Source organism: Anolis sagrei, chromosome 4, assembly GCF_037176765.1.
Source record: "Anolis sagrei isolate rAnoSag1 chromosome 4, rAnoSag1.mat, whole genome shotgun sequence".
Taxonomy (NCBI): Eukaryota; Metazoa; Chordata; class Lepidosauria; order Squamata; family Dactyloidae; genus Anolis; species Anolis sagrei.
The window spans coordinates 50,382,948-50,407,689 of NC_090024.1; the positions used below are offsets into that span (position 1 = coordinate 50,382,948).

The 24,742-nt window shown below is 38.1% G+C and overlaps 1 protein-coding gene across 1 annotated transcript in view; it reads right to left on the reverse strand.

The window, feature by feature from the left end:
• The window catches only part of RP1 (RP1 axonemal microtubule associated), a 222,929-nt gene that overhangs the window by 132,230 nt on the left and 65,957 nt on the right, over positions 1–24,742 (reverse strand). The window contains exons 17-24 of the mRNA XM_060775314.2: positions 23,990–24,192; positions 18,550–18,636; positions 15,358–15,490; positions 13,481–13,632; positions 11,061–11,215; positions 6,552–6,610; positions 4,909–4,953; positions 2,600–2,763 (exon numbers count right to left, since the gene is read on the reverse strand). Coding sequence (XP_060631297.2) covers positions 2,600–2,763; positions 4,909–4,953; positions 6,552–6,610; positions 11,061–11,215; positions 13,481–13,632; positions 15,358–15,490; positions 18,550–18,636; positions 23,990–24,192 — 998 coding nt within the window. The remainder of the gene's footprint in view (positions 1–2,599; positions 2,764–4,908; positions 4,954–6,551; positions 6,611–11,060; positions 11,216–13,480; positions 13,633–15,357; positions 15,491–18,549; positions 18,637–23,989; positions 24,193–24,742) is intronic.

Here is a 24,742-nt window from a genome sequence, read left to right on the forward strand (position 1 = left end):
GTATTTTGGCCCAGTCTGTGTATATGTGCTTTGTGTGTGTATATATTTCTGTATGTGTATATATGTGCACATGCAATTTTTATTTATTTATTTATTGGCTTTTTAAATCCCTTCTGCTGTGCTTTTCAGTGTTTTATGAGTGATGGTCATTTGTTGGCCTAATAGTGTGTTGTGTCTAAATTTGGTGTCAATTCGTCCAGTGGTTTTTGAGTTATGTTAATCCCACAAACAAACATTAAATTTTTATTTATATAGATTTTGTAGTTCAGTGAGACACTAGGGACCTCATCATATGGGCTGGATCTACACTGCCCAATATTCCAAGATTGAATCCCAGATGATCTGTTTGAACTGGATTTTATGAGTATTCATTGCTATATAATCTGGGATAGGTAGATAGTCTGAGGTCAGATCCTGGAATATAGGGCAGTGTAGAAGGGGCCTTGGAAGTTTTCCTCCATTTCTACACACTTCCAAGATGGACTTCCACAAAGCCCATTACACGATACAGGACAGCTTCTAGTGGTTGCTCTTCGGATTCTGTCTCCACAGTGTGTAGAAATGGGAGGATTTCAAAGATGGGCAGAAAACTACAAAGCCCAAGATTCTACAGCATTGGACCATGGCAGTTGAAGTGGAGTCAAACTGCATTAATTCTACCTGCAACTGTGTTGAAGAAGGATGAGTAGTCTCATGATCTGTCTACATTGTACAAACATGTACTGACATGAAAAAGCAATACATCAGTGCAGCATTGATTTGCTGCTTTATTTAGGAACATTATAATTCACCTCCCTTTTCCAAATACTATTTCAGTGTCCTTCCACAGTTGTCTGTATAGGGTACACATATGAAGAAATCCAGTTTCAGATTTCATTCAGCGGGCACTTACATCTGGGGAATATTTTCTCACATTTTAGGAAACATTTTTCTTTATAGTCAAAGCTGGTTAGTCTGCTAATATAAGTGATAAGTAGGAGTATTTATGGTATGCTTCCATCTGTCAGTACCAAACAGTCTCTGTGTTAAAAGCATACTTATAGAAACTAAGTCTCAAGTAATCAAACTGCAATTGTTCCTGGTCTATTTTGAATCCTTAACCTTAATCTTCAGAAGGAATTTAGTAATAGTTAGGCATCATTTGAACATCCTCTCATACAGCTTGTAAATCAGTGTACCTTCAGTAATTCATCTGCTATTCCAGTTCCATAACTATCACAAGCACATTGCCAGTTGTGCGATATATGCCAAGTTACGTGATGTGTTCTGAAGGGGCAGACAGCTTAAACCTATACAGCCACTGCTTATGCAAGACATTCTGTCAGTACTTACTAACCTTAAGAACATTACTGTCAGCAGAATATAAAGATGAGAAACAACTCTTCTGCCGGGATAGAAATACTAGGAAATATTCTAGTTCATCCCTATAAGCAGTAAGTGTGCTTACTTATCAGTCGCTATAAACTTTTCTTATATCTAAAAAAGTATTTCTCACATATCAGCAACACAAAGAAGGGGGAAGAATACCTTTCTTCTCCCCTCTTCAACTCTTGAACCAGAAAAATCCAAACACTATTATTGATGCAAGTCAACCATATTTAGTGGGGGAAGGGAATATGTGGTTGCCAGAGCACAGAGAGAAAACGACACTTGAGAAACTCAGATTTGATTCCTACAAAGCCTTGAAACTCCATCACTGAGCTTTGTCCAGTTACTCGCACCCAGTCCAACCTACCTCAGAGATAATGAAGTGCGGTTAAGGATCAACCCCTCCTTCCCTCTGGTCATGTTGATATTTTTGCATGAGATGTCTGCAATGGCCAGGAGCTCTTTTAGAGCTTTGCAGGTGTCCAGGAGTAACAATGGTGACAGGAAAGATAAGCTGAAAGTCTAGCCATGCCGAATCAATTTTGGCCTTGCTGCACTATGTGTGTCATGTATGTCGTCTTATCAATTTTTGTGCTGATCTTCCCACCATCCACACATTATCCAAAACATGGATAACTTTGCTTTTCAGGAATGATAGTTCTTTTATTCATTCATTCATTCATTCATTCATTTATTTTTAAAAGCACACTGTGTTTTTTCAATTTTAGATGAACTGGGATTTTTAATGATGAAAAACTATTTGCAGTGAAGGAATGTCTCACATTAGCTGTGTGGCTTCTAGATCCTGTTGAATTGCCCCTAAACTACTGACTGGAATAGCCACATCAGTTCAAGTACACATTTAGGATCAATTCTGCCAGGTTTAAACTTTTCACCTTTAACTGTATGCAGCAGTTCTGCCCTTGCTTATGAAGCATACTTGCTTTACATACACTACTACAGAAAGGAAAGAGCAATAAGATACCCAATATTGACTTGAAGTCTTCCAAAAATGAAATCATCTATTAATCTTAGTAATGTATTGTTAAATTGATTACTGCCACAACTATGCAATTATCTGACTCTCCAGGGGATGCTGCATCTCTATCAATAGAGAAGGCTGAAAATGAAATGTGATATCAAAATCTTACCTGTCACTTCTTAAACATGGAGCAAATGTGTTCTGAATAAACTGTGTAAATAATTTCATCCATTTTTAGTAGCATTATACCTTGAATGTATCTATGCTGGAAGGATCAAATAGATGATTCTCCCCAGATCCCAGCATAAAAGGACCTGAAGTCTTGGCTTCTCCATAAACATAAAGGGACACAGTTGCTGTTGTGCCAGCTGCTTCAAAAGAGCCAGTGACTACTGTGATTTTCCAATCTTCTCCTGCAAGTTAAAAAAATGGAAAAGGAATGCCATCAATAGTATCCCAGTAACTAAAATAGGCCCGGAATGCCTCATGTTTTGGCTTTACCACAGACTAGGCACCACAGAGTCTAGGGAACAGTAGTCGTTGTTCTGCTCAGAGATGTCATGGAAGAATAGGAAATCACAGAGGTCTGTTTAGATGAGAACTGATATTTAAAGGAAAACTGGATCTAGATTGCATGAGATCTACATTCTACATGGCCCAGGCCCAGTCTATAAGGGATCTAAATACTCTAAAAAAATAGTTCCCATCTGATCTTGGAAACTAAGTGGAATTAGTACTTGGATGGCAGATCAACAACAAATAATATATGTTATAGGCTATATTTTAGAGGAAGGGGCTGCCTAACAAAAGACTATGAAATATATGCAGTTGCCGTAAGTCGAGAGACATCATGAAGACATATATATTATCTTTCCATATGGGCCTGCCCAAGTGCTAAGATTCTCCCTTTAACCTGCCACTTTTACAGCTTTCAAGTGGTTTCTAAAAGATTCAGAATGCTTTTGTTTATTTATGCTGCATTAGACTTACCTGACCAAGTTGTTTTTATTCCACATGTCTATAGTAATAGTTATGAATAAAAACTATGCTGAAACGTATTAGACTCTTCTCTGTGTGTGTGTGATTCAAGAACCTATTCCTATGTTTGCACGTTCTTTCTACCTCTGATACCAACGTTTCTGTTAAAGATGTAATGCCCAGGAATACATTGACTTTGTTAACCGTAATGATATATTTCTAGAAATTCGGAACATACTTGAAGGCATAATATTTTGGACGGTTTCACAAATGGAATACAGAAATTTTGATTTATTGTAAAGGTGAAAATTGCATGGCTTTCTAGATGTTGTTGGACTGCAGTTCTAGCCAGCCCAGCCAGTCATGGGGGTTGTTAGCAATTTCAGTCCAGCAACATCTGGCAGGCCACATGATTTCTATTCCTGGTTTATGGTTGTAAACCATGAGCTGTCTTGGATAGCATTGTGATCATGAGGTGTTAATAAGGCCTTATGAAATAACCAACTTTGTTTCTTCTGGCTTTGGAGAGAAGACTGCTTTCTTTGCATATTGTTGATTTGTATCTTGATGCTCATTTAAGTCTTCTGGGGTTCCATCTACACTGCCAGTTTGAAGCTGCACTATAATGTACCCTCATATGGTCAGTGTAGACTCATATAATGCAGTTTAACATAATTGAACTGCATTACTTGACTCCATACTGACCATATAATGCAGTTTGCATTATTTGACAGTGTAGATGGGTCCTAGGATACTTGTGATACAAATTGTTGACTTTAGTAGTGTTACAGTTCTTGTAACTAAATTTGTATGGAACATTTCTAAACCACTTTTTGTATGCTCAAATGTACAGAAATTCAGGAAACTGTGCATGGTTAAAGATAAAGATATAGGGTAAATATGTAGTTGGGGGAAGGATAATGGGGTGGGGGTTGAGGGGTGCTAACAATAAAAATGTCAAATCATAGAAAAGGAACTCTAAAAAGAGAAGGTGCAGACAAAAGAAATGTTAAATGAAAATGAAGTGTGAGCACTAATAAAAACTAAGAAAATGAAGTATGAGCACTAATGGAAACTAAGAATAAGCAAGATGCTGTAATGCTGAGATAATAAAGATCTTGGGGAGGGGGGAAAATACTCCATGTATTTTTTAAAAAGATAATTATAAATCAAATGTGGTTTTAAAAAGCCCAGATCAAACAGGATTACATCAAAAAGTAAATACATGTATGTTTCCAATATTTAAAAATATACACAAAGTTCAAAAATATATAGATAAAGGGAAACATTTCACTACATTAAAAGATACCCAAGCGCAGCTTGTGAGATGAAGACATATGGCAGAGACAGGTTTGAGGGAAGATGTTCAGTGGATGTTGGCTTCATGTAATGGAGAAAACAGCATTATAAATACTTTCAACCTGTTTATAACTTTCCAACATAAAATGGGTTTTTCCCCAAGGTGGGGGGGGGGGGGGAGCTGGAGAATGATAATTACAATGAGCAAACCACCACCACTACACACGTTCCAGTTCAACACCACTCTTGATTGAAAGGTAGAGAGCAGCATAATAATTTACCATTTTCCTCCTCTTGCATTTTTGGCTGATGGTTTATTTGCATTTCTGCCAAAAATAAAACAGCAGTGCAGTTAATAATAGAGTTGTCATGTTACAATGAAAAGTAGAAGGCAGGAGGGAGAAGGTGTTCACATTATATTAACACTTCTGCTCCTGCATAAGAAAATAACTTTTTTTCATGAACCAGAACTGAATTCCAGAAACTTCTAAAAGCAGGTCCCTTTACATTGTACAATGAATTAATGGTAACCAGTATGACTTCACCTAAATACACCACAGTTGTCCCCCACATTTGCAACTTTTACTTTTGTGGATTTGATTTTTCATATATTTGATTTAAAATATAATCTCCAGAAATTTCTAGGTCCTCTAGTGTGACTCTATGGTCACCTTCCTCCAAATATGCTTTAGGATCTAGAGACTTCTTGGGGAATCTCTAAGGACCCCTTGACACTGGCTTCTTTTCAGCAGCAGCATCAGTGTTTTTCAAGTTCAACAGCTGAGGCTGATGGCTCCCATTACACCCATTACAAATTCTTTCGTGACGGCTCTGTGGCTGAACTGGAAAAAAAAAATCCCTGCCACCACAGAAAAGAAGTTGACAGCGCATGATTGGAAGCTTCCCATCTTTCCATAAGGAAAGACAGGTTGACCTGGCTTATTGAGGCTTTTTACTGTCTGATGGTGCAGGGCTCGGAGTAACAGGTCACCATGCCCCCTGGTCTGGCTTATGGTCCCAGAAGTTGATCTAAATGTGAAAGGGCAATCTCCCTAATTCTTCATCCTGCTTTACAAAAACACACCATTTGCAGATCAAAGGCATTAGAAGCTAGGAACAGCAATGTGAAAATAACACAAGTTTGCTTGAAGTACAACTCTGTACATGTTTACTCTGAATCCCTATGCAACGTATGCATGTTTATTCTAAAGTAAGTTCCGCTGCGACCACTAGGCTTGTTTGATCCAAAAAGAATGGTTCAAAACTCATTTCGGATGTAGGGGGTGCTGGTGGTTCGGATCTAAAGTCAATTCTGATTTTCACAGAAAAAAAAGTTCAAAACTTTTCAAAACTTCCAAGTCTTCCAAATCCTTCATTAATGGTTTCAAAGTGTTATTTCCTGTTTCATTGGGTGGTCTTTACTTTGAAAGTAGTTGTTTTATTCCAGAAGCGGGGGGGGGGGGGGAGAAAAGGGCTACATCTCTCACCCAAGGCTGACTGGGAGGGAAAGGCATTGAAGGGAATCCATGCAAATGGCATTAAACTGCATCTCTCACCCAGGGCTCACTGGGAGGGAAAATCAAGTGAAGGGAATTCATGGAAACTGCGTTATACTACATCTCTCACCCAAGGCTGACTGCGAGGGGGGAAGGAAACTGAAGGGAATCCAACCACACTCATTTGAAAAGCTGAATAATTTCCGTTTCACTTACTGATTTGTAAGAGAAATGGCGGAAAAAGCTTCGGAAGGGCAAAAGGACTTCCGGTTTCCTTAAAAACTTTGAAATCGCTTCAAAAAGGAAATATTTCCGAATTTATTCCAAATTACGAAGATTCCAACCGAACCTAACCATGCCTAGCGACCACTGTAACTCCTTCAATGCCTTATTTTTTTTAACTCCCAAATTACAGCCATATCTTTTACCTTGACAAAAGAGCTCTATCTCTGAATGAATTATGCCTTCTGACATATAAGGCAGCCATCTGAGGAAAAGAGAGAGAACAAAAGAAAGGAGAAACTTGGAATCAGTTTTGCTGTGTCAGCACATAATGTTAACTAAAATTATTTTTAATGTGAGCATACTGCTGTACAGGGTGTTGCATACAAAGCTTTAACTCAAGACAGTAAATTATTTCTGCATGGAGGGCATCAAGCTATCATGCTCTTAATTTACAAGGAGATCAAGCAATACATCACATCCTCTTTAGGAACAGGACAGAAAGGTAATGTAAAACATAACAGCCAGGCCTTCTTATTAAAAAAAAATAGAAGGTCAATTAGATATGTACATCACATGATTTGGTTGTGAGTTTGGGTGGGGTTTTAGGTTAGTAATAACTAGGGGTCTTGGCAAACAAACATAGCAAATTTTATTCTTCAATCTGAAAATAGTATGGGAAATAGCACGGGAAATTCTTTTCTATTAAAACAAATGAGACTATTTCCCCATCCAACCTGTAAGCATCCAGTTGACCAATCCAAATGAAGCCCATAAAGCTAAAGAGCTCCCCCCCCCCCCCCCACATACACACACATACACACAAAGTTAAGATTCTGATTGGGGTAGAGGGCATGTTAGCTATTTCTGAAAAGATAAAAATACATTCCTCACATAAAGAAAAATATGATTATTACAATTTGTTGTTCTTTCAGTTGTTATTACATTAGTATTGTTACATGACTTTTAAAAATAGTAGTTACAATATATAATTTGGGGAAACGAATTCACATTTGGTACACAGTATGCTCCATCCCTTCTCTTTCTATGATCAGTGCTTATTTTTCTGCATACACATTGGATTGGTTAAATCTGAACTGAGAATCCAACCTAAACATAGCAGAACTTATCATAGCCACGTAAGTCACGAGCAATATATATAAAAAGACAGCTCCCACTTGCATCAATTTTTGGAAGAACAGAGAAGTTAGCCAGATGGCCTTTTATTTGTAGTCTTATGTCCAAAAACGCTTCTACATTGGAGATGTTTCACACTGACTTTACCAGAATGAAACGTATTTGTCTATTTTCCCCTCAGAGAGGAGGAAAATATACTAGAAAACAAGATCTATTGTACAGCAATGCCTCAGAGGCCCAAATAATTATGTATGGTTTGCAGATTCGTCCCTGCCAGGCAGTGAGTTGAAGTGATATGGTTCAGTTGGCTCCAAGATCAGGTAAATGAAGGCAGGAATGGGTGAAAGACTCCGGAAGTGAGAGAAAAACGTGGTGTAATTAATTGGCTTAGGGTCAGGACTACCAATCTGAAGTTCTATTTCTTGATTGAGTATAAAGATATGATGTGATATGAGAACTGAGAGGGTGTCTGTAGACTCACCTTGCAACTGCAAGTGGTCCATGCAGTGTATGGCTAGTTTCACAGCAGAAGTACTGCTTTCAGCCATTAATCTGGCATAAGGGGAAATCACAATTTTCTTCAGAGCTTCCAGGAAGTTCCAGATTGACCCTAGAGTTTTGGAGGTGTGAACAGCTGGATGGGGCTGGATCCAGTGTGATCCAGGATTTGCACATCAGACAGATCCACCACTGTATCATTGACTAGAAGCAGCCCTCCAGCACAGCCTTGCTGGTGATGTCTCTTCTACTGGGTCCCATGGCTTGGCATTCTGTTGTGACCTCACTAGAAGCAATGTTGCTAGCAAAGCTCTGACAAGGAGCTGCTTTTGGCTGACAAAGCAGTAGCAATGGCCCCAACACACTGTTGGACACTCAAAAAGGGCTCCAGGACACTTCTGTGCTGTATCCAGAACAGCATCTGAAGTTTAGATGCAGCCCTGAAGACATTTGCAGTTTAGAGTTCTTTACAGACATACATCCTGTTGCACTGTTGACTTCATGGACAAGGTTAAAATATTCAAGCATCTTTCATCCTTTGATTTAAATGGATTTTCCATTAGGTATGCAAATGAGGGAACTCAGCACCTTGATGGAGATGCTCAGCTTCGAACCAGTAAAAGACCCTGTCTAATCAAATGCATGAAATGCCTGATTACTTGTGCATTAGATCTTGTGAAGAACTGATAATTATGCATGCACATATTTTTCACAACTAAGCTTTTATTTTTTATTTTTAAAAAACCCTCCGGGCTTCTAAAAATAGAATGAACCGAGTAAGTGGTTAGCTAAAAATCACATAAGTTACCTTAAATAAGAAATGTTGAAATGGCATTAAGTTTGTATTAGAAAAAATCTTTGACATTTGTAGAGGTGCATGCACTTTTATGCTGCACATTGGAATTTAACTGAAGGTCAGCATGGCTGGATTCTCCATGCTTTTGCTGTTTCTGAAAGACTTTCAGGTTGGAAAGAGAAGCATTCATCATCTGGCAGCCAATAATTAGAAGATCTTCTACATTAATTTGTATATTATAGACAGTAGATCCAAGAAAATACATTATTGGACCAATGGTTACTTTCTTTCAACATATATGCACATCCATTTTGATATTCTATGTACTTCTTTATCCATGCCCATTTTTCTTTTTCTTTTTTTCCTACCTCTTTTGTGTGTACATATAAAACATCTGACATTTTGAAAACAAAAACCAACCTTTTGAATGTGGGACTTAGCAGACCCCAGGTTGGAACTTAGGAGGCTATACAATCTTTCTTTACTTGCCCTACACTTTTCTTTTAAAAGCACTGCTTGTGATGTTTCTTCTTCATAGATAGAGGGCAAATGCAACCATAAATTCTGTCTAAAGAAAATAGATTAAAATGGGTAGAACTTGTTGTGAGTCGCAGCTTTCACAGCAACAACAACAGCAACAATAAAGCTAACTTAAGTCCGAGTGATTTCAATGGGTCTGCTTTCAGTAGGATTCTTCACACTGGCAGCTGGAATCACCACACATCGTTCCTCCCCTATTTCCCCTTTTCTCTTATAGAATACTGAATCTTCAGGAAACTGAAAATAAATGACCTCACAATTTCTAAGGATGCCTGCCATAAATACAGGCAAAACGTCAGGAGTGAATGCTTCTAGAACATGGCCATATAGCCCAAGAAACCTACAACAACCCACTGAAAAAGAATGCTTCATGACTGAGTGGCTTTGTGCCTAAGAGATAAGGACTCTGTATATTTGTTGGGGAATCTGAGCTGTTAGGCTCAAAATACCCCTCAGTTGGGGTAATTCCACCATAAATATAACAGAGAACTAGAAGTAAACTTCATAATCAGCAGAAACTTACGTGTGGTGAGCCAGGATAAGCTTCCATTCAACAGGATGATACAGGATTGCAGAGTCACAACTTTAGGTTCAAAAATATTTATTCAAGAAAAATACATTCTGGATAGAATTTTTTTTTTTTGGCACTAACTAGCTTACTAAAACCCATCTTCTAAGAAAGACAAAATAGGATACAAAGTCAAAATATCCATGCAACTACATTTTGCCTGGAGAGAGATGCAAAATGCATCTTCACTGGAAGGAAGTGAAAGGCAGAAGAAACAATGGAGGCTGACCGCATGGCCAAGCCCAGGGCAATCAAAATACGTTTAAAAAGCAAGGGACCTCACAGAGATTCCATTGCTACATCTTCAAAGGGGGAGGCGATAGTGGCAAGGAGGAAGAGTAAAAACAAAGCCCTTTCTGGGATAAGCATGCATGGGAATGTGGGGGAAGGAATCCCTCACTCTAATCCTATCTCTAGTCTAGCTACTCATTGAGAACTGGAGACCTGATGACACAAGAGACTTATGCAGTCCAGGGATGAAACCCAACAATATTTAATGCTTTCATGGAACTCCATACTTTCTTCTACACACATATTCATTAAATGTCATTGTCGTTTGCATTTTCCTAGCTCAGATAAAGAGGATTGACCAAAATTCTTATTGGTGAAATTCTTCAGTTAAGCCTAGCTGTGCTTTCCTTTTGCTAGGTGGAGGTGAGTGAAGTGTAGCTCCCATTAGCCCTGTCCAGCAGAACCAATGGAAAAGAATGCTAGGAGCTGCAGTTCAACAACATCTGGAGGCTCATTTGGTTAGCATATACTTTAGCAAAGGTATGTCATATATAACATAATTCCTGGAATTTCCTTTAGTTTGAATGGAGCAGGGGACAAAGTGAAGCCTAACATGACATTTTAAAAGGTATTCTTAACTGGATCATTCCAAAAATCTGAGGAAGGATAAAGATCAGATGTTTGTAGGATTTAAGCTACCTCCTTCAACCTGTGCCACCCTACAAACAAAGTCACAGTTACAAGGCATAGGTTACAATGATGCAGTGATCCCTTCAATCAAAGAGAAACAGCTTTGCATTATTGACATTTCATGTATTTTGGAAAATGGGGCAAGAATAAACAGCATTTATTTAAAAAAATAAAGAGAACTAATTGTTACACGGAAGGAACTAAGCTGTTGTTTGGAAAGGTAATTTTAGAAGAGGACTTGTAATTAAATACTACCTTTCACAGATGAAAATATATTCAGAGTTCTTCTCAGGTTCTCTGATGACTACTTTCTCACAGTACCAATTGCGTGACATGTTATATGCCTTGCAGCGCAACAGCATTTTCTGTAGATTTCCAAGAGAGACAGCTTGTATTTCAAACATGTCAATCTAGAAGACAACAAATAGGTTGCACACACATTAATGCAGACAGCAATAAACAAAGGTCACAACCATCTCAGTGTTGAAATATGAATTTGCAAATTGAGGGTACATTCAGACTAATTAAAGAGACTAGAAAGTCCCAGATTTTGTTTCTGAATTTATTGGAATCCATCTATATTTTTGTAATTTATATTAGCACCCAATACCATCAGATACTTTTTATACCAAGTTTGCTTATTTTGACTCATTATAAAATCGGAAAGACAATAACAGCCTTTATATGTTGTAATCACATCTTTGTGCTTTTAACCCCATTTCTAAAATGTGTGAAGCACCTTGAGTTCCAGCATTGAAAAAAGATAAACCAACAAAAAATATGATAATAAATAACTAATGCTCCCCACAATTCATGGTATGGATCTAGATTTTTCCTCTGCGTTTCATGGTACATCTTTAGTGAACAAAAATAAGCACATATGAGCCAATGCATGGTTGTGTCTACTTTGAGTGAATTAGACCCAAAGGAGTTGACACAACTGATAGAGAAAACAAAACATTTCTAGGAACTATTGCAAGTGGAAGAAGTTGCCATAGTAATAGTTAAGCAACTATTTCAGGGTTTAAAATAGCTGCGAAAGTCATAACTACAACAGATATAACTTTAGTCCATTCCTGATGACATCAGACACTTCCAGATACAACTTAAACCCACTTTAAAAACCTGCTTCAGCATGGGTTTCAGTTCACACACACACATTCACCCAAAACCCAGGCTTTCCCAGAGGAGTGTCTAGACTACTGGGATGGCGCCCAGGCACACCGAAGCCCCCCAAAACTACTCTTAATTTTTTAAAAAACTTACCAGGCCATCATTACAATGGTCCTTGAGTCCTTCTGGCACATAGAAAATTGCTCCTCCCTCCTTCCCATCTCCTGGTGTGTCATTTCTACGCATCTGAAGGTCTCAAGGACCACCATAATGGTGGCCTAGTTAAGTTTCTTTCAAATTTTAAGGGTCGTTTTGGGAGCTTGGGGGGAAAGTGTGGGCACCATCTTACTCCTCTGGGCTTTTGGAAGCTCAAAGAGGGGATATTATCTGTGGGGACTCACCTCCAGGTAGTCCCAGGCCCAATACCCCATTAGACCTGGGTATCTAATTACTTGGGAACAAACATGTAAATCCTGCTTTGTTCCATGACTCTATGTATTAATTCGCTTTTACCTGAGGTAAAAGCACAACAGGCCCCACATTTTTGGGCCTATCTGGAAGGACCCATCCTCTCATATATGTTTGGAATGTGCTGTGCTAAAAGAATGAGACATGAAATGTGGTTTAGGCGCATCTTCAACATGCAAGCTGCAGGTAGCATACTAAGTATTTTGGTAATTAAAATGCTGTGCACTAAGTCACACATCAAACTCTCTGCAACTCTTTGTGTCAAAGATCTGACTAATGTTTATTGACAAAATTACAGCTGACAGGCAACATAAAAAACAACATGGTCAACTTGCCACATAACAACATTCCTCTGTACATGCACAAGCCCAAATTATTCTACTTTCTCATTGCAGTACTTGGTCATCACAACCTGTTAAGTGTTCAGCATGTGCCCATATTACTCGGTGCTACAATTAAGTTCCTGAAAAGGCAATTCTTCTCAGTTCCAAAAATACCAATAAAATACCAGGTTAGTAAATGTATGAGACATGCTGTAAATAATTCCACGAAGAGGGGACATGTAACCTGTTTGTGATCTATTGTAACAAACATTGATATTGTGCATATTTTAAAGTGTAGTTTTCCCCTTGTTTTTTTTTTCTTAACTTTCTATACCCATCTCCAAAGTCTATTTTCATTTTCTCCATTCTACTTTATTATTTTAATTACTTCTTTTATTTATTCGTTATTAATTCTTTTCCAGGTACTAATATTCTCTCCTCATCTAAGATACTGAATTTATAGAACTATCTATAAAATTATTTAATACAGTATGACTCCCTATCTGCAAGGCCAGTAACTTCATTTTCATTTATCAAGTCCAAAAACAGGTCTTCTCTAAGTAATTTCTAGGTCCTCCAGCATGACTCTATGTATTCAGTTGAGTTCTTTATTATCCTCAATGGATACAGGCATCGTACTGTAATCCTCTAGTAAAATGAAGTGTTTTGCAGAGCAAGATTTGTTTCAACTCCTTTCAAAACAGGTATGTAAAAGCCCTTTTCAAATTATCTGCAAATGGATAGACTAAAGTTTTCATTTGGCATGCTTACCTTTCCTCTCTGGAATTTTATGGGATTGTTAGATCTGTGAAGAAGCCTTAGACCAGAATCACCTCTTTCTCCATAGATGCACAAATAAACTGGGGAATCAGTTTCGGCTTGCTCCATATGTCCAGTGTACACATAAACCTGGTAATTCAAAGCTAGAAAGGAGATTCACATTTTAAAAGATTAAAATAATTAGACATGAATCATTTATTTATTTAATTTTTTCTATCCCGTCTTTCTCAATTCCGAAGGCGAGTCAAGGCAGTTTACAAATTGGCAGCAATTTGATGCCATAACAATCCACAATATATAATTAAAACATTTAAAACAGCCTTATTAAATCAATATAAAATCAATACAATACAAAAACCATTGCCTGCCCACCCCTGAAATGAAGAGGCAAGACACAGGTAGATTGGATTAAAATTTGCGCAATGTTTATAAATTGCTACCTATTTAACTTTTCTTAAAACTAAACTATAACTGTGTTGGACTTGATGGCGAAGTTGAGGTAGCATCCCTGCCTGACCTACTCCTCGGCTCGTAAGGGCAAAACATCTGGGTCCCCTGGTGACCTATACCGAAGCAACCGCAAAGGGAAACATATAGAAAAGCCTCCCCTAAGATGTCAAGACCAGACTCCTCCTATTTCTGGGCTATTTAATTTCACCTCACCCCTTAACTGAACCTCAAGGTGAGTGTATTGTATAAATGCACACACCCCAAACGGGGGTGCCTTGGACGTACACCAAATTTTTGTGTTTTCCTAGCTATTTATTCTAGGCCTATTTAATCAGACCTACCATCCCAGCTAGCCCCTAAACAGTATAGGCTAGGCAAAAAACCTTCATAGAACATAGAAAGGAAAAATTCCTACCCAGTTCCGAGAGCCAACCACATAGTTATACTGTTAATGGGTGGGTGGACGGTCGTATGTTGAATGAGAGGGAGCTGGCTGCCTCTCTGGATGGTTCAAACAGAACCATCCTCCCTCTTCCTCAGGGGAGGAGGGAAATTCCTCAGGGGAGGAGGCAAATTGCTCTCATTGGGGAGGGAAAGCCCCTTGCCTGCCCACCCCTGAAATGAAGAAGCAAGACACAGGTAGACTGGATTAAAATTTTCATGTTTCAAACTTAAATAATTTTGTGTTTGTCTATTGCACTGCATTTCCAAAGGCTTGTTCAAAGAGCCAGGTTTTTACTTTTTTTTTTGGAAGGTCAGGAGGGAGGAGGCCACAGGGAGGGAGGGAGTTCCACAGCTGAGGGGCCACCACTGAGAAGGCCCTCCCTAGGGATATTAGATCAGCCTCCTCCCTCCTGACCTTCTGAAGAAAACTAAAAATCTGGCTCTTTGAACAAGCCTTTAGAAATAGAACGTGTATTTGGAATTTATTTTCAGTTAAGTATTGCCCATCCTTTTTCCAGTCATGGGCACATAGGTCAGCTGACACATTTAAAACAATATACAGTGACTAAACTGATAATACAAATATTTTTTTAAAGGGATGTAAAAATATACATTTTTTCTAGGTTGTGCTATTGCTAAGGTGCATAACAATGTCCTTGTAAATTTCATGCATGTTGTTTTTAATAATGGAATTGGAGAGTTAGTGCAATTATCTTTGTGTGATTCATTTTTATCTTCATAGTTATATTTTTAAATGATTTTATATTCCTTTAAATTATAGGTGTTTTAACATGCTAGCTAATTTAATAAATCCCAGCAGGCCTAATGATCTTAAAGTGGCTAAGGATCAATTGGATTATATCCCATACTTTTTTGTGAAAATTGACATAATCTGGCAATAGACTATGTAATTTAATAACTGTTGTGATAACTTTTATGTTCTGTCTTTCAACAGAAGAAGTACATGTCATTACTTGAGTATAGGATTTTTCCTTTTTCGACAACTGGAAGTTCACACACAGTATCTCCATTTCCATGGTTCCTTGACAACCATTTTTTGGCTGGAAAATTCAGAATTTTCCCACTCTTCAAGTGATGTAGTGTCACCTATGGAACAAGCAACAGTGAGATGCTCTGATGTCCTTGTAGCTTCTATTACTATATTGCATATCTACACTTCTATGATGGGATAGGGAAAAAAACATTTAAACAGTAAATTAATTACAAATTTGCCAGTAACCATTAAAATATGACAGTATTATGAAATTAGCCTTGATCATATATGAACTATTAGAAAAAAATCTTTTTTGTACTATACATCTCTCTCTGAGCATTGCATTTTCAAATTGATGTTATCTTTTGACATTCTTGTTGCAAAAGCAATGTGGATGGTTTCTTTTATTATATAAAAATCTGGAATTTTATTGGCACAGCTCTCTCTGTTGATAAACAAGGACAAACATTAGCTGCAGTGCTAGAAAGTATTGCTTTCATGTTTGTTACACATTTCTTTACATGAAGGTCATGCTTTGAAATCCATAAGCTTCGCTCATAAGCTTTGCACCCAAGGTCCAACAAATATTAAAGGGAATGTAAATTATCTGCAATAAATACGTTTTTATTTGTTCCTCTATCTCCTCCATAGGAGTTGAAAATAAACATGAGTGCAGAAAAAATGATGCTGAAGCACACCTATTTTCAAATGATCCGAATTTTAATAAAGTCTGCTAAATGCCGAATGTCTAGATGAGGACAAATAGATTCTATGACATACATCTTTTAGGACTTGACAAAGCACCTCTTCTGAAAAAAAGTGTTAAATGCATGATTTGCTTTGACCAGATGTTTTTTTAAAAGCAAGATACACAACATTGGATGGAGGGGAAGAAAAAAATCCCTGTGATATAATTAAAGCTGAATCTAAATATTCCTGCTGCCACTTGGTTTTTCTAATTCTAAAGATAAGATGCTATTCTTACTTCATGGTTTTAAACATGTGATGGGAAGAGCATTGCCAAGAGGGAACTGTGCGTGGAGTGACAGATTTGCCCTGCTGCCCCTCTCATGAAAACCAGACGGAACACTTCACCTGGCCTTTCTGGTGAGAACCTATGAAGCAGTGATCTGGACAAGAAAATATTTATGTTGAATCAGGCTCCTTAAATGCACCACATACTGTATTAAAACTGTAAGAGCAAATTGTCTCTTTCAAAAGAATATCATATGATGCAATATTTATTTCCCTGCCCTCCTCTCCTCACACTGAAATACATAGCTATGTGGCAGTAATTCAGTAAATAATATGTATAAAATCTGCAAACCATAAAAAAATTTCGTTGCTACTTCCTAAATGTAATTGTGCTACAGTTATGAATTGTAATGTAAATGCCTAATAGGCAGGATATATTTTCATACACTGGACCAAATTTGGCACAAATACCCCATATGCCCAAATTTAAATACTGGTGGAGTTGGAGGGCATTGATTTTGTCATTTGGGAGTTGTAGTTTCTGGGGTTTATAATTAACCTACAATCAAAGAGCATTCTTAACTCCACCAACTATGGAATTGAACCTAACTTAGCACACAGAAGTCCCATGACCTACAGAAAATACTGGGAGGGTTTGGTGACCTTGAGTTTTGGAGTTGTAGTTCACCTACATCCAGAGAGCACTGTGTACTCAAACAATGATGGATCTGGACAAAACTTGGCACAAATACTCAATATGCACAAATGTGAAAACTGTTGGAGTTTGGGGAAAATAGACCTTGATATTTGGGAGTTGTTGTTGCTGGGGATTATAGTTCACCTACAATCAAAGAGCATTCTGCACTCCACCAACAATAGAATTGGGACAAACTTCCCACACAGAACCCCCATTCCTTGAAGGGACTCTCTGGCATGAGCCTCTCTCCAGCCTCGCATACTCTCCCTTTTCCACACATGCGCACTACACTGCTGTAAGCAAAGCATGCCTGCTCTCCCCTCTCCGCTTGGAGTCTCAGTAACAGCCCTCCCCTTGGCTGAGAGGCCGACTGAGAAACTGAGCAATCACAGTGGATGAGGGCTTTTGGGGGAAGATTGGCTGTCTGTTTCCAAAAAGAAAGAGAAGGACAGACAGAGATATCTTCAGTATTCTCTGCCAAAGGGGCTCCTAAGACCATCAGAAATATGTTTTCTGATGGTCTTTGGTGACCCCTCTGAAACCCCCTCACCACCCTCCCAGGGTCTTGACCATCACGTTGAGAAACACTGGCCTAAGGCAGTGCAGATCAGGATGGGAGTGTTATTTCAGTGAAGTGGTCCTCACCCCTGAATGTGCAAGGGAACATTATCACCCCCTGAGATAATGCTTTTTGAGATGTTCAGATATCACTTAGAGAGAGTATCACTTCCCTAGTGTCATTGGGTGTTTTATAACTAGAGTGAGATTTCAGTCAGTCACTATACAACTCACACTTACGGCCCCCCGTCATTTGGTGTGTTGAGGCCCTTAAAGTTTTTACATTATTCCACAACAAAAGCCTTAAATCAAAGATATGAACTAGCATCTATGGAATAATAAACATATACTACATGCACTCAAGATTGACAATGAAGTAGAGAAACATTAAATGAATGAAAGGTTTGCAGCAAGGAAACGAATCAGATTTCTCAGCTTCCTGGATAAAAAGGCAATCTGCCTGCCAGAACCTTGTGCTTATTTTTAAAATACTGAGTAACTACAATAAATCATCTTCATCCATCAATAATCAAATGCAAATTCAATAAAAGCAATTTACACTTTTTAAAGTTCATGTAGTATATTTTATTCATGGAACTATTCTGTTCTTAACAGAAGAGTCCCATCTGGAAAGTAAAAATGCACTTCTTGGAATGTAATTGCACGCACAAAGATAATTGATTATGCTTTCAGTGAGTGGGTTGGATCTAAGATTTAGAGCAGAGTAAATATTGCACTTAACAAGTAATGTTAGGCTATTTAAAAAGATCTGCTCCTTACAGAGAAAATGTGTCTATTTTACTTTATGGATAATAAGTGTTAACAAAGATGCTTTCAGGATGATTAGTCTAATAGTTTCTACTTAGGGCTTTAAAACACACACAATGCAATAAGTAATTAACTAAATATAAGAACAAGAAAATAAACAAGATGAAAGCTAACCTTCTCCAACATCCATTCTGGCTGTTTGCTTGTTGCATCATGTCCTATTCTGATTTTGTAGATCTTTCCAATGGATTTGATTTCAACCTGTATTGTAAGTCACAAAGGCAGATACAACACAGGAACAAGGGTCAATTCTTACTATAGTAAATCTAACCATTCTGTAAACACACAGAGAACCATTCAATATTGAGATTACTCACTTTTCTGTTATTTTCCCATCAGTCTAGCTGCTGGGAAGGAGGGGAATGTTTTGATGTTCCCATGAAATATATATCCTATTTACCTGAGTCTAATGATCACTTTTTTTTTTGCTAAATTACATTTCCAAAATTGAGGTGTGCATTAGATTTGATAGTGCATAAGAATCACACAAATAAACTAACCTATATGAAAAGACTTTGAGGAACCTGCAACCCTGGAGTCTGGTCAGGGAGGTGGCAGTCTTGGGGCTCTACGACACCTGGAGAAGGAGCTCCTGGCTGGTGTACTTAATTGCGGCTGTTTAGCTGCAGATTCTGTCTCCCATATGGTTTTCAACTGGCCTCTGAGGCCTTCAAAATCTCCTCCTTAGTTTCAAATGAGCCTTGGGAATTGTGCAAGGCTGATGAGTTCACCAGCCTTGGCCTGACGGAGGGACATGGATTCTCAGATGGCCTCATGCATGCTGTCTGCCTCCCTGGCATGCTATGCTTGTGCTGTTGGATACATTATATTTTGGAGCAAATCCATTTTGTGTAATGGGCACCTTCAAAACTGAGGAGCACATTCTATTTGATACTTGAGTAAATACGGTAATTCAAAATATAAACAATATACAAATGTAATATTTTATTTTTCAAAATGAAATAAAACAAACAGTAAAATGGAAAATATTTTTGTATATTTCCACTTCATTTAGTTTTGCAAAACAATCTCTTATTTTATGTAATTGCAAAGGATTATTATTATTATTATTATTGGAGCTTCTTTTTGTGGTGTCTGACTCAGCTGCTCCATTTATAGTTTTATACCACATGGCCCATGGTAATTCGGCAATGTACATTTTTCTTCTCTTTATGCCCTAAAACATGCTGCTTTGCTTAATAGTTAATCCAACTCTGTGTGTTATTGCCTGTTATTACTTGATGCATTAATATGTGAAGTTTGAATAAAGCTAAATATATTCACTGCAGTTACTGGGTTCTACGTGACTTTCAAAAGCCTTTGGTCACACAACACACAGGATGTTCATTAACCAACATTGATTCAATGGGTCTAGTTTATTTGGGACCAAAACTGAATTTAGGCCAAGAAGACCATATAGTCCAGTGCCCATGCAGTCCAGGGACAGACTAGGTGGCTACAGTTAGAACTTTTCCCACTAGATGCTCTCCAGCAATCAAGGAAATAAATATGCAAGCAAAGGTACATTTATAACCCTAGGAGAAAATATTGCTGATTAATTCTTAACATTTTGATTATGGAGGGTTTGTTCATAGTTTGCAAAGCATTTTTGATGTGCTAAGTACAAAAGACACCCTTTCTGTTCCAACTGCTTTCGATTTGTCACAGGTTTTTGAAGCTAAACTACCATTATGAAACCTGACAATAAATCATTTTATGTATTGTGTATTGCACTACAAGAAGAGATTCTCAAACACTTAAAAAAAGCAGATCTGTCAGATTATTTCTCAAATGATTGCTCTTCTGAATAAAAAGCTAGTGGCAGGCTCCTCTGTCATGTTTTCTTTCTCTTCCTATTACAGTTCAATCGCTCATCTCTGCTTTGTATCTCAAAGAGCTTTTGTGAGTAGCTTTCCTCTCAGCTCCTCTAAAAATCCCCATGGTTCCACCATCCACTTAGCCCATTTATTTATTTATTTATTTAGGCATGTATTTAATCCATTTTGTTTCATTGGTTACAAAACATTGCTTATTGCACTGCTAAAGATATGTCAACGCAGCATCCATATACACCTATGTGTATTCTTCTCCATGGCATTTAAAAAATACACATTTCCTTTATGGCAGCTCACTGGTTCACATGTATTGCAAAGCCATGATTTGCTATTACACAAATATGCTTCTTTCCTCTGCTTATATTCATTGGTTTCATCAGTTACAAATGATAAAAGTGAGGTTTATGTTATCCCTCAAGTTCATTATATACAGGGTGGGTCAAAAGTCACAAAGATGTTGAGGTCTTAATAACTTTTAAAATTGGAAAAATTCTTTCATTCTCCTCCGAAGCATGCAAATTCCTGAATTCTTTAACTTTATGATCAGTTTTCTGACTTGATTAATTCTTGGCTAGTATTTTTTTTCTCACAGAAGCATCCTCCCATGCTTTGTTGGCTTGATTTACTCTTGTGCTCTTTTCTTTCTCACTTTTCTTTCTTCTTTCTCACTGTAATCCCAATGTGCTTTGTGTGTATGTGTGTTAATCAAATCAAATCATTTATTTCAGTTATAGACCAGCACAGGAAATAAAAGTCACAGTTTCATATAAACGTGGTACATTTAGTACATTAAAATATATAAATATAATTATATAAAACATATAATGCACAGGTCTAATAGCAAATTATAGATTCAAGAAAGATGATTACTGGATATACAGTTAACTTTTGGGGCTAGTCATCCCCTGACAGACTTTGTGTGCTGCTGCACAAAACTTTGCAACATTTGCAAACATGAGGACCCCTGATTTAGGCTATGATTTGATGTGAGAAAAAAGATGTGAGGCTCTGGCTCCCTCACTGACTTCTCTGGTTCCTACAGATGATATTGACGGGAATGTGGATGCCAGTAATTTTAAAAGACTAATTCAGATATCTCACCAGTCTGATCATGGATGGCAGTAAATCAGATGGAAGACTGCAGAAAATCCAATTCTATAATTAAAAAGTTCAGTGTTTCATAGCTTGCAATATTCACAGTAAAAAAAAATACCATCAAATCCCGTCTTGATTACATGACCATTATTTTGTGTCTGTTTGATACTTTATTGATTATATTAGCTCTAAAACCAAATCAGGTATCCATGAAGAATTTGAACATCCAGAATTCTGGCATACAGGTAATTCTTTTTCATCAGATCAATATGTTTCAAACATACTCTGCTAAAGAATATCTGATTTGTTGAAGGTCAATAGACTTGTATTGTACTGAATGCACATGTAGGGGGAAAGGTAATATTACGGACAAGCTATTACCTACACCAGTTATCAATTATTTACTTGCAAAGAGAGAGGAAATCCCAGAGATCTTTATACCGAGGTTTCAAAAGTGAAAGTCTCCACAATGCCCATCATAATAGCTTATGCTATATAAAATGCATTAAGGTATGCAATGTAACAGTCTATATAACACATATCTGCCACTTTCAGCACTATCAGGTTGTTTTAAGTCCATTATCCTGAGTTTGACCACCTCATCAGATGCGTTTTTCCCCTGTCCTAGCTCGCTGCTAGCATGCTGCTCCAACAGAGTTCACTGGAGACCATCATATGATGCGGGTCTACTTCTGGCAGGGCTCCATTGGGCTCTGTCAAGGCAACATGCTGGCAGTACGTTAGCAGCACGCAAAGAGGAGGCCTTGAGGAGACGGATGACTAGTCATCTCTTTAATGAAGAAGCTGGGGACAGCATGGGAGGAAGTCAAGAACTGCACGGAAATGTCGTGGGATAGCTGGACACTGCTCCAGGGTTCCCCCACTGTCCCCCACTGCTCTCAGGCTTCTGTACCTCCATGTGATAAGGTCCTGAATGAAAGTGTTTAGCCCTGTTTGGCATTTCATTACTTGTTTTATTGAACAAGCTGATGATCTCATTGAGATTTGTATGGAAACCCTATAAGTTTACATGAATGTGTGGAAGCTTCCTGTTAGCAGACAATTATACCGTATATACAAATTGTGGAGGCAGATTGTTGTGGCATGGCCCCACTCCCTTTGGAAGGAATAGTTGCTTATCTGTAATTGTGTTTCTTTAAATGGTCATCGTGAAAATCGCATATTCCCGCCCATCCTCTCTGCTATTGTCACACCTCAGGTTTTTTTGTTTGTGTGTTTACCACTTGGTGGCTAAGTAACTGAGGCTACAGCCATTCCCACAGCCTCCTGGGTAGGGTGGGCAGGCCTAATAATAATAATAATAATAATAATAATAATAATAATAATAATCTTCATTTATACCCCGCGACCATCTCCCCAAAGGGACTCGGAGTGGTTCATAAAAAGCACACAATGGTGCAGTAAGACACAAAATACCTGAGTAAAATACATAACTTATAAAACAATAACAAAGTAGGTTTATAAAACAATGATTGCATAAAAGAACATATGACCCTACTGATTTAAAATCCAACAATGCAGTAAAGATGCATTGATAAATAGGCTGTGTACTGTCTTAGTCCATAAAGTGCTAACATGAATCAGTCACTAGGTCCTCGGGTTTAGTGATCAAGGTCCTAATCCTGGTCCAAAGGCTTGTTCAAAAACCATGTTTTCAACTGTGTCTGGTAAGCTTGAAGAGTGGGGACTAACCTGATCTCTTTCAGGAGGGCATTCCAACGTCGAAACCATGCCATAACTACCACTGATTTCAGTGCAGAATTCAAAGGAAAGTAATATGCAAACTAGTGTGATCTATTTAAAATGTCTTATGTCACACACAAACACACACACACAAACATGTGTGTGTGTGTGTCTAACATGAATTACAAAGTCCATAAAAGACGCAACAACCACAGGATGGGGAAAAGCAGTTTCCAGAGAAAGGGGGACAGAATTTCATATGTCATGTTGGTCATCACGACACCTGGACCTCCACATGACAACCCAGGATCTTCTTCCTTTCTCTTCCCCATAGCCCTCTGAAAAGCCCAAAACCCTGAGTAAAAGGGGTGCTTGTTTCTCTGTAACAGCATGTGAGTGTTCATGGTTTTGAAAGTTCCTCATTCTGCTGGAGTGAAATGACCCTGCTAGATGCACACTGTATCCAGCACTTGTCAGAAAAGACCCATGTTTTGACTTGTCACAGACCCAGCCATGAAGAATCCCAACAAAGTGTATGCAAGATGACATTTCATAGCCCAAATTCTCTCTGTAAGTGATATATGGTTTTCATTAGTTAAGGTACATTCCTTTCATTATCTATGATTTGCACATAATACATTGTTTTGAAGAGAAGCTTCCAACCAATTGCCTATAACTAACTGTTTTAAAGAAAAGAATTTGTGTTTCCAAACGTCCCTGCTTTCATAGATATGGCAGAAAAGAGAATTCCCTTTGCCATTTGCTATATCTGCTTAGATGATTTAATGTTGGATCCAAACACATTAGACAGATTTATCTGATGCAGTAAACAAAGGGGTGGGGGTCCTTACCACAAGAGAAAAGATCTTGCAGAAGGAAAAATATGCAGCAAAATAATATCGTTAGATTTCTTTAGCTACCTGAAATGCATCTTCAGTCCTGGGTAGAAACAGCTGCTCTCTGTTTTCCTTGTTAAGAGTTATGGGACCAGCAAATCCTTTGTCTCCATATATCCACAGAGTGACATTTGCTTGAGTTCCTGAATTTCCTGTTAATACTGATACTTTCCATTTTTCATCTGAAGGAAAGGGCAACTCACTCTTTTGAACACTTGTCATTCCCCCTGTAAGGTACAAAATGTCAATAGTCAATCAGGAATCTCATGAGTCCACGTCTCTTGCAGAGAGAAATGTCTGTAACTGATGTCACTGCTATATTGGGTCAGATGGGATTGGTTCATTTTGTACCTCCAGGAAGATTATCAGTCCTTTCTGTTATTACCTTAAAGGACTCATCAGAGCAAGGCATTAGGGTGAGTGAGTGCTTGGGAGAGCACTTGAATTGTTATCATGCTGTGGTGAATGTTCCAGCATGACATTGACTACCTCAGGTCCTTGAGAGCTGAAGAACCACCTCTCTTTCATTAGGTCTGCAGACCTCTCACAAAACAGTACAGGGTTGGTTTTTGTACCTCTGTAAAGTCCCATGGTTGGTCTCTCTGTTGGGTAGGACTAAAATATCCACCCTACAGGTGGGATACAATACCTTTGGCCAAACGAACTATTAAGCCTAGCACTGTATTCTTCCAAGCTATTTACAGCATTGGTCAACATAGATAACATTTATTCCAAGTATTTTATAGAACCTCAGAGCTACATGGTTACACTTTTGGT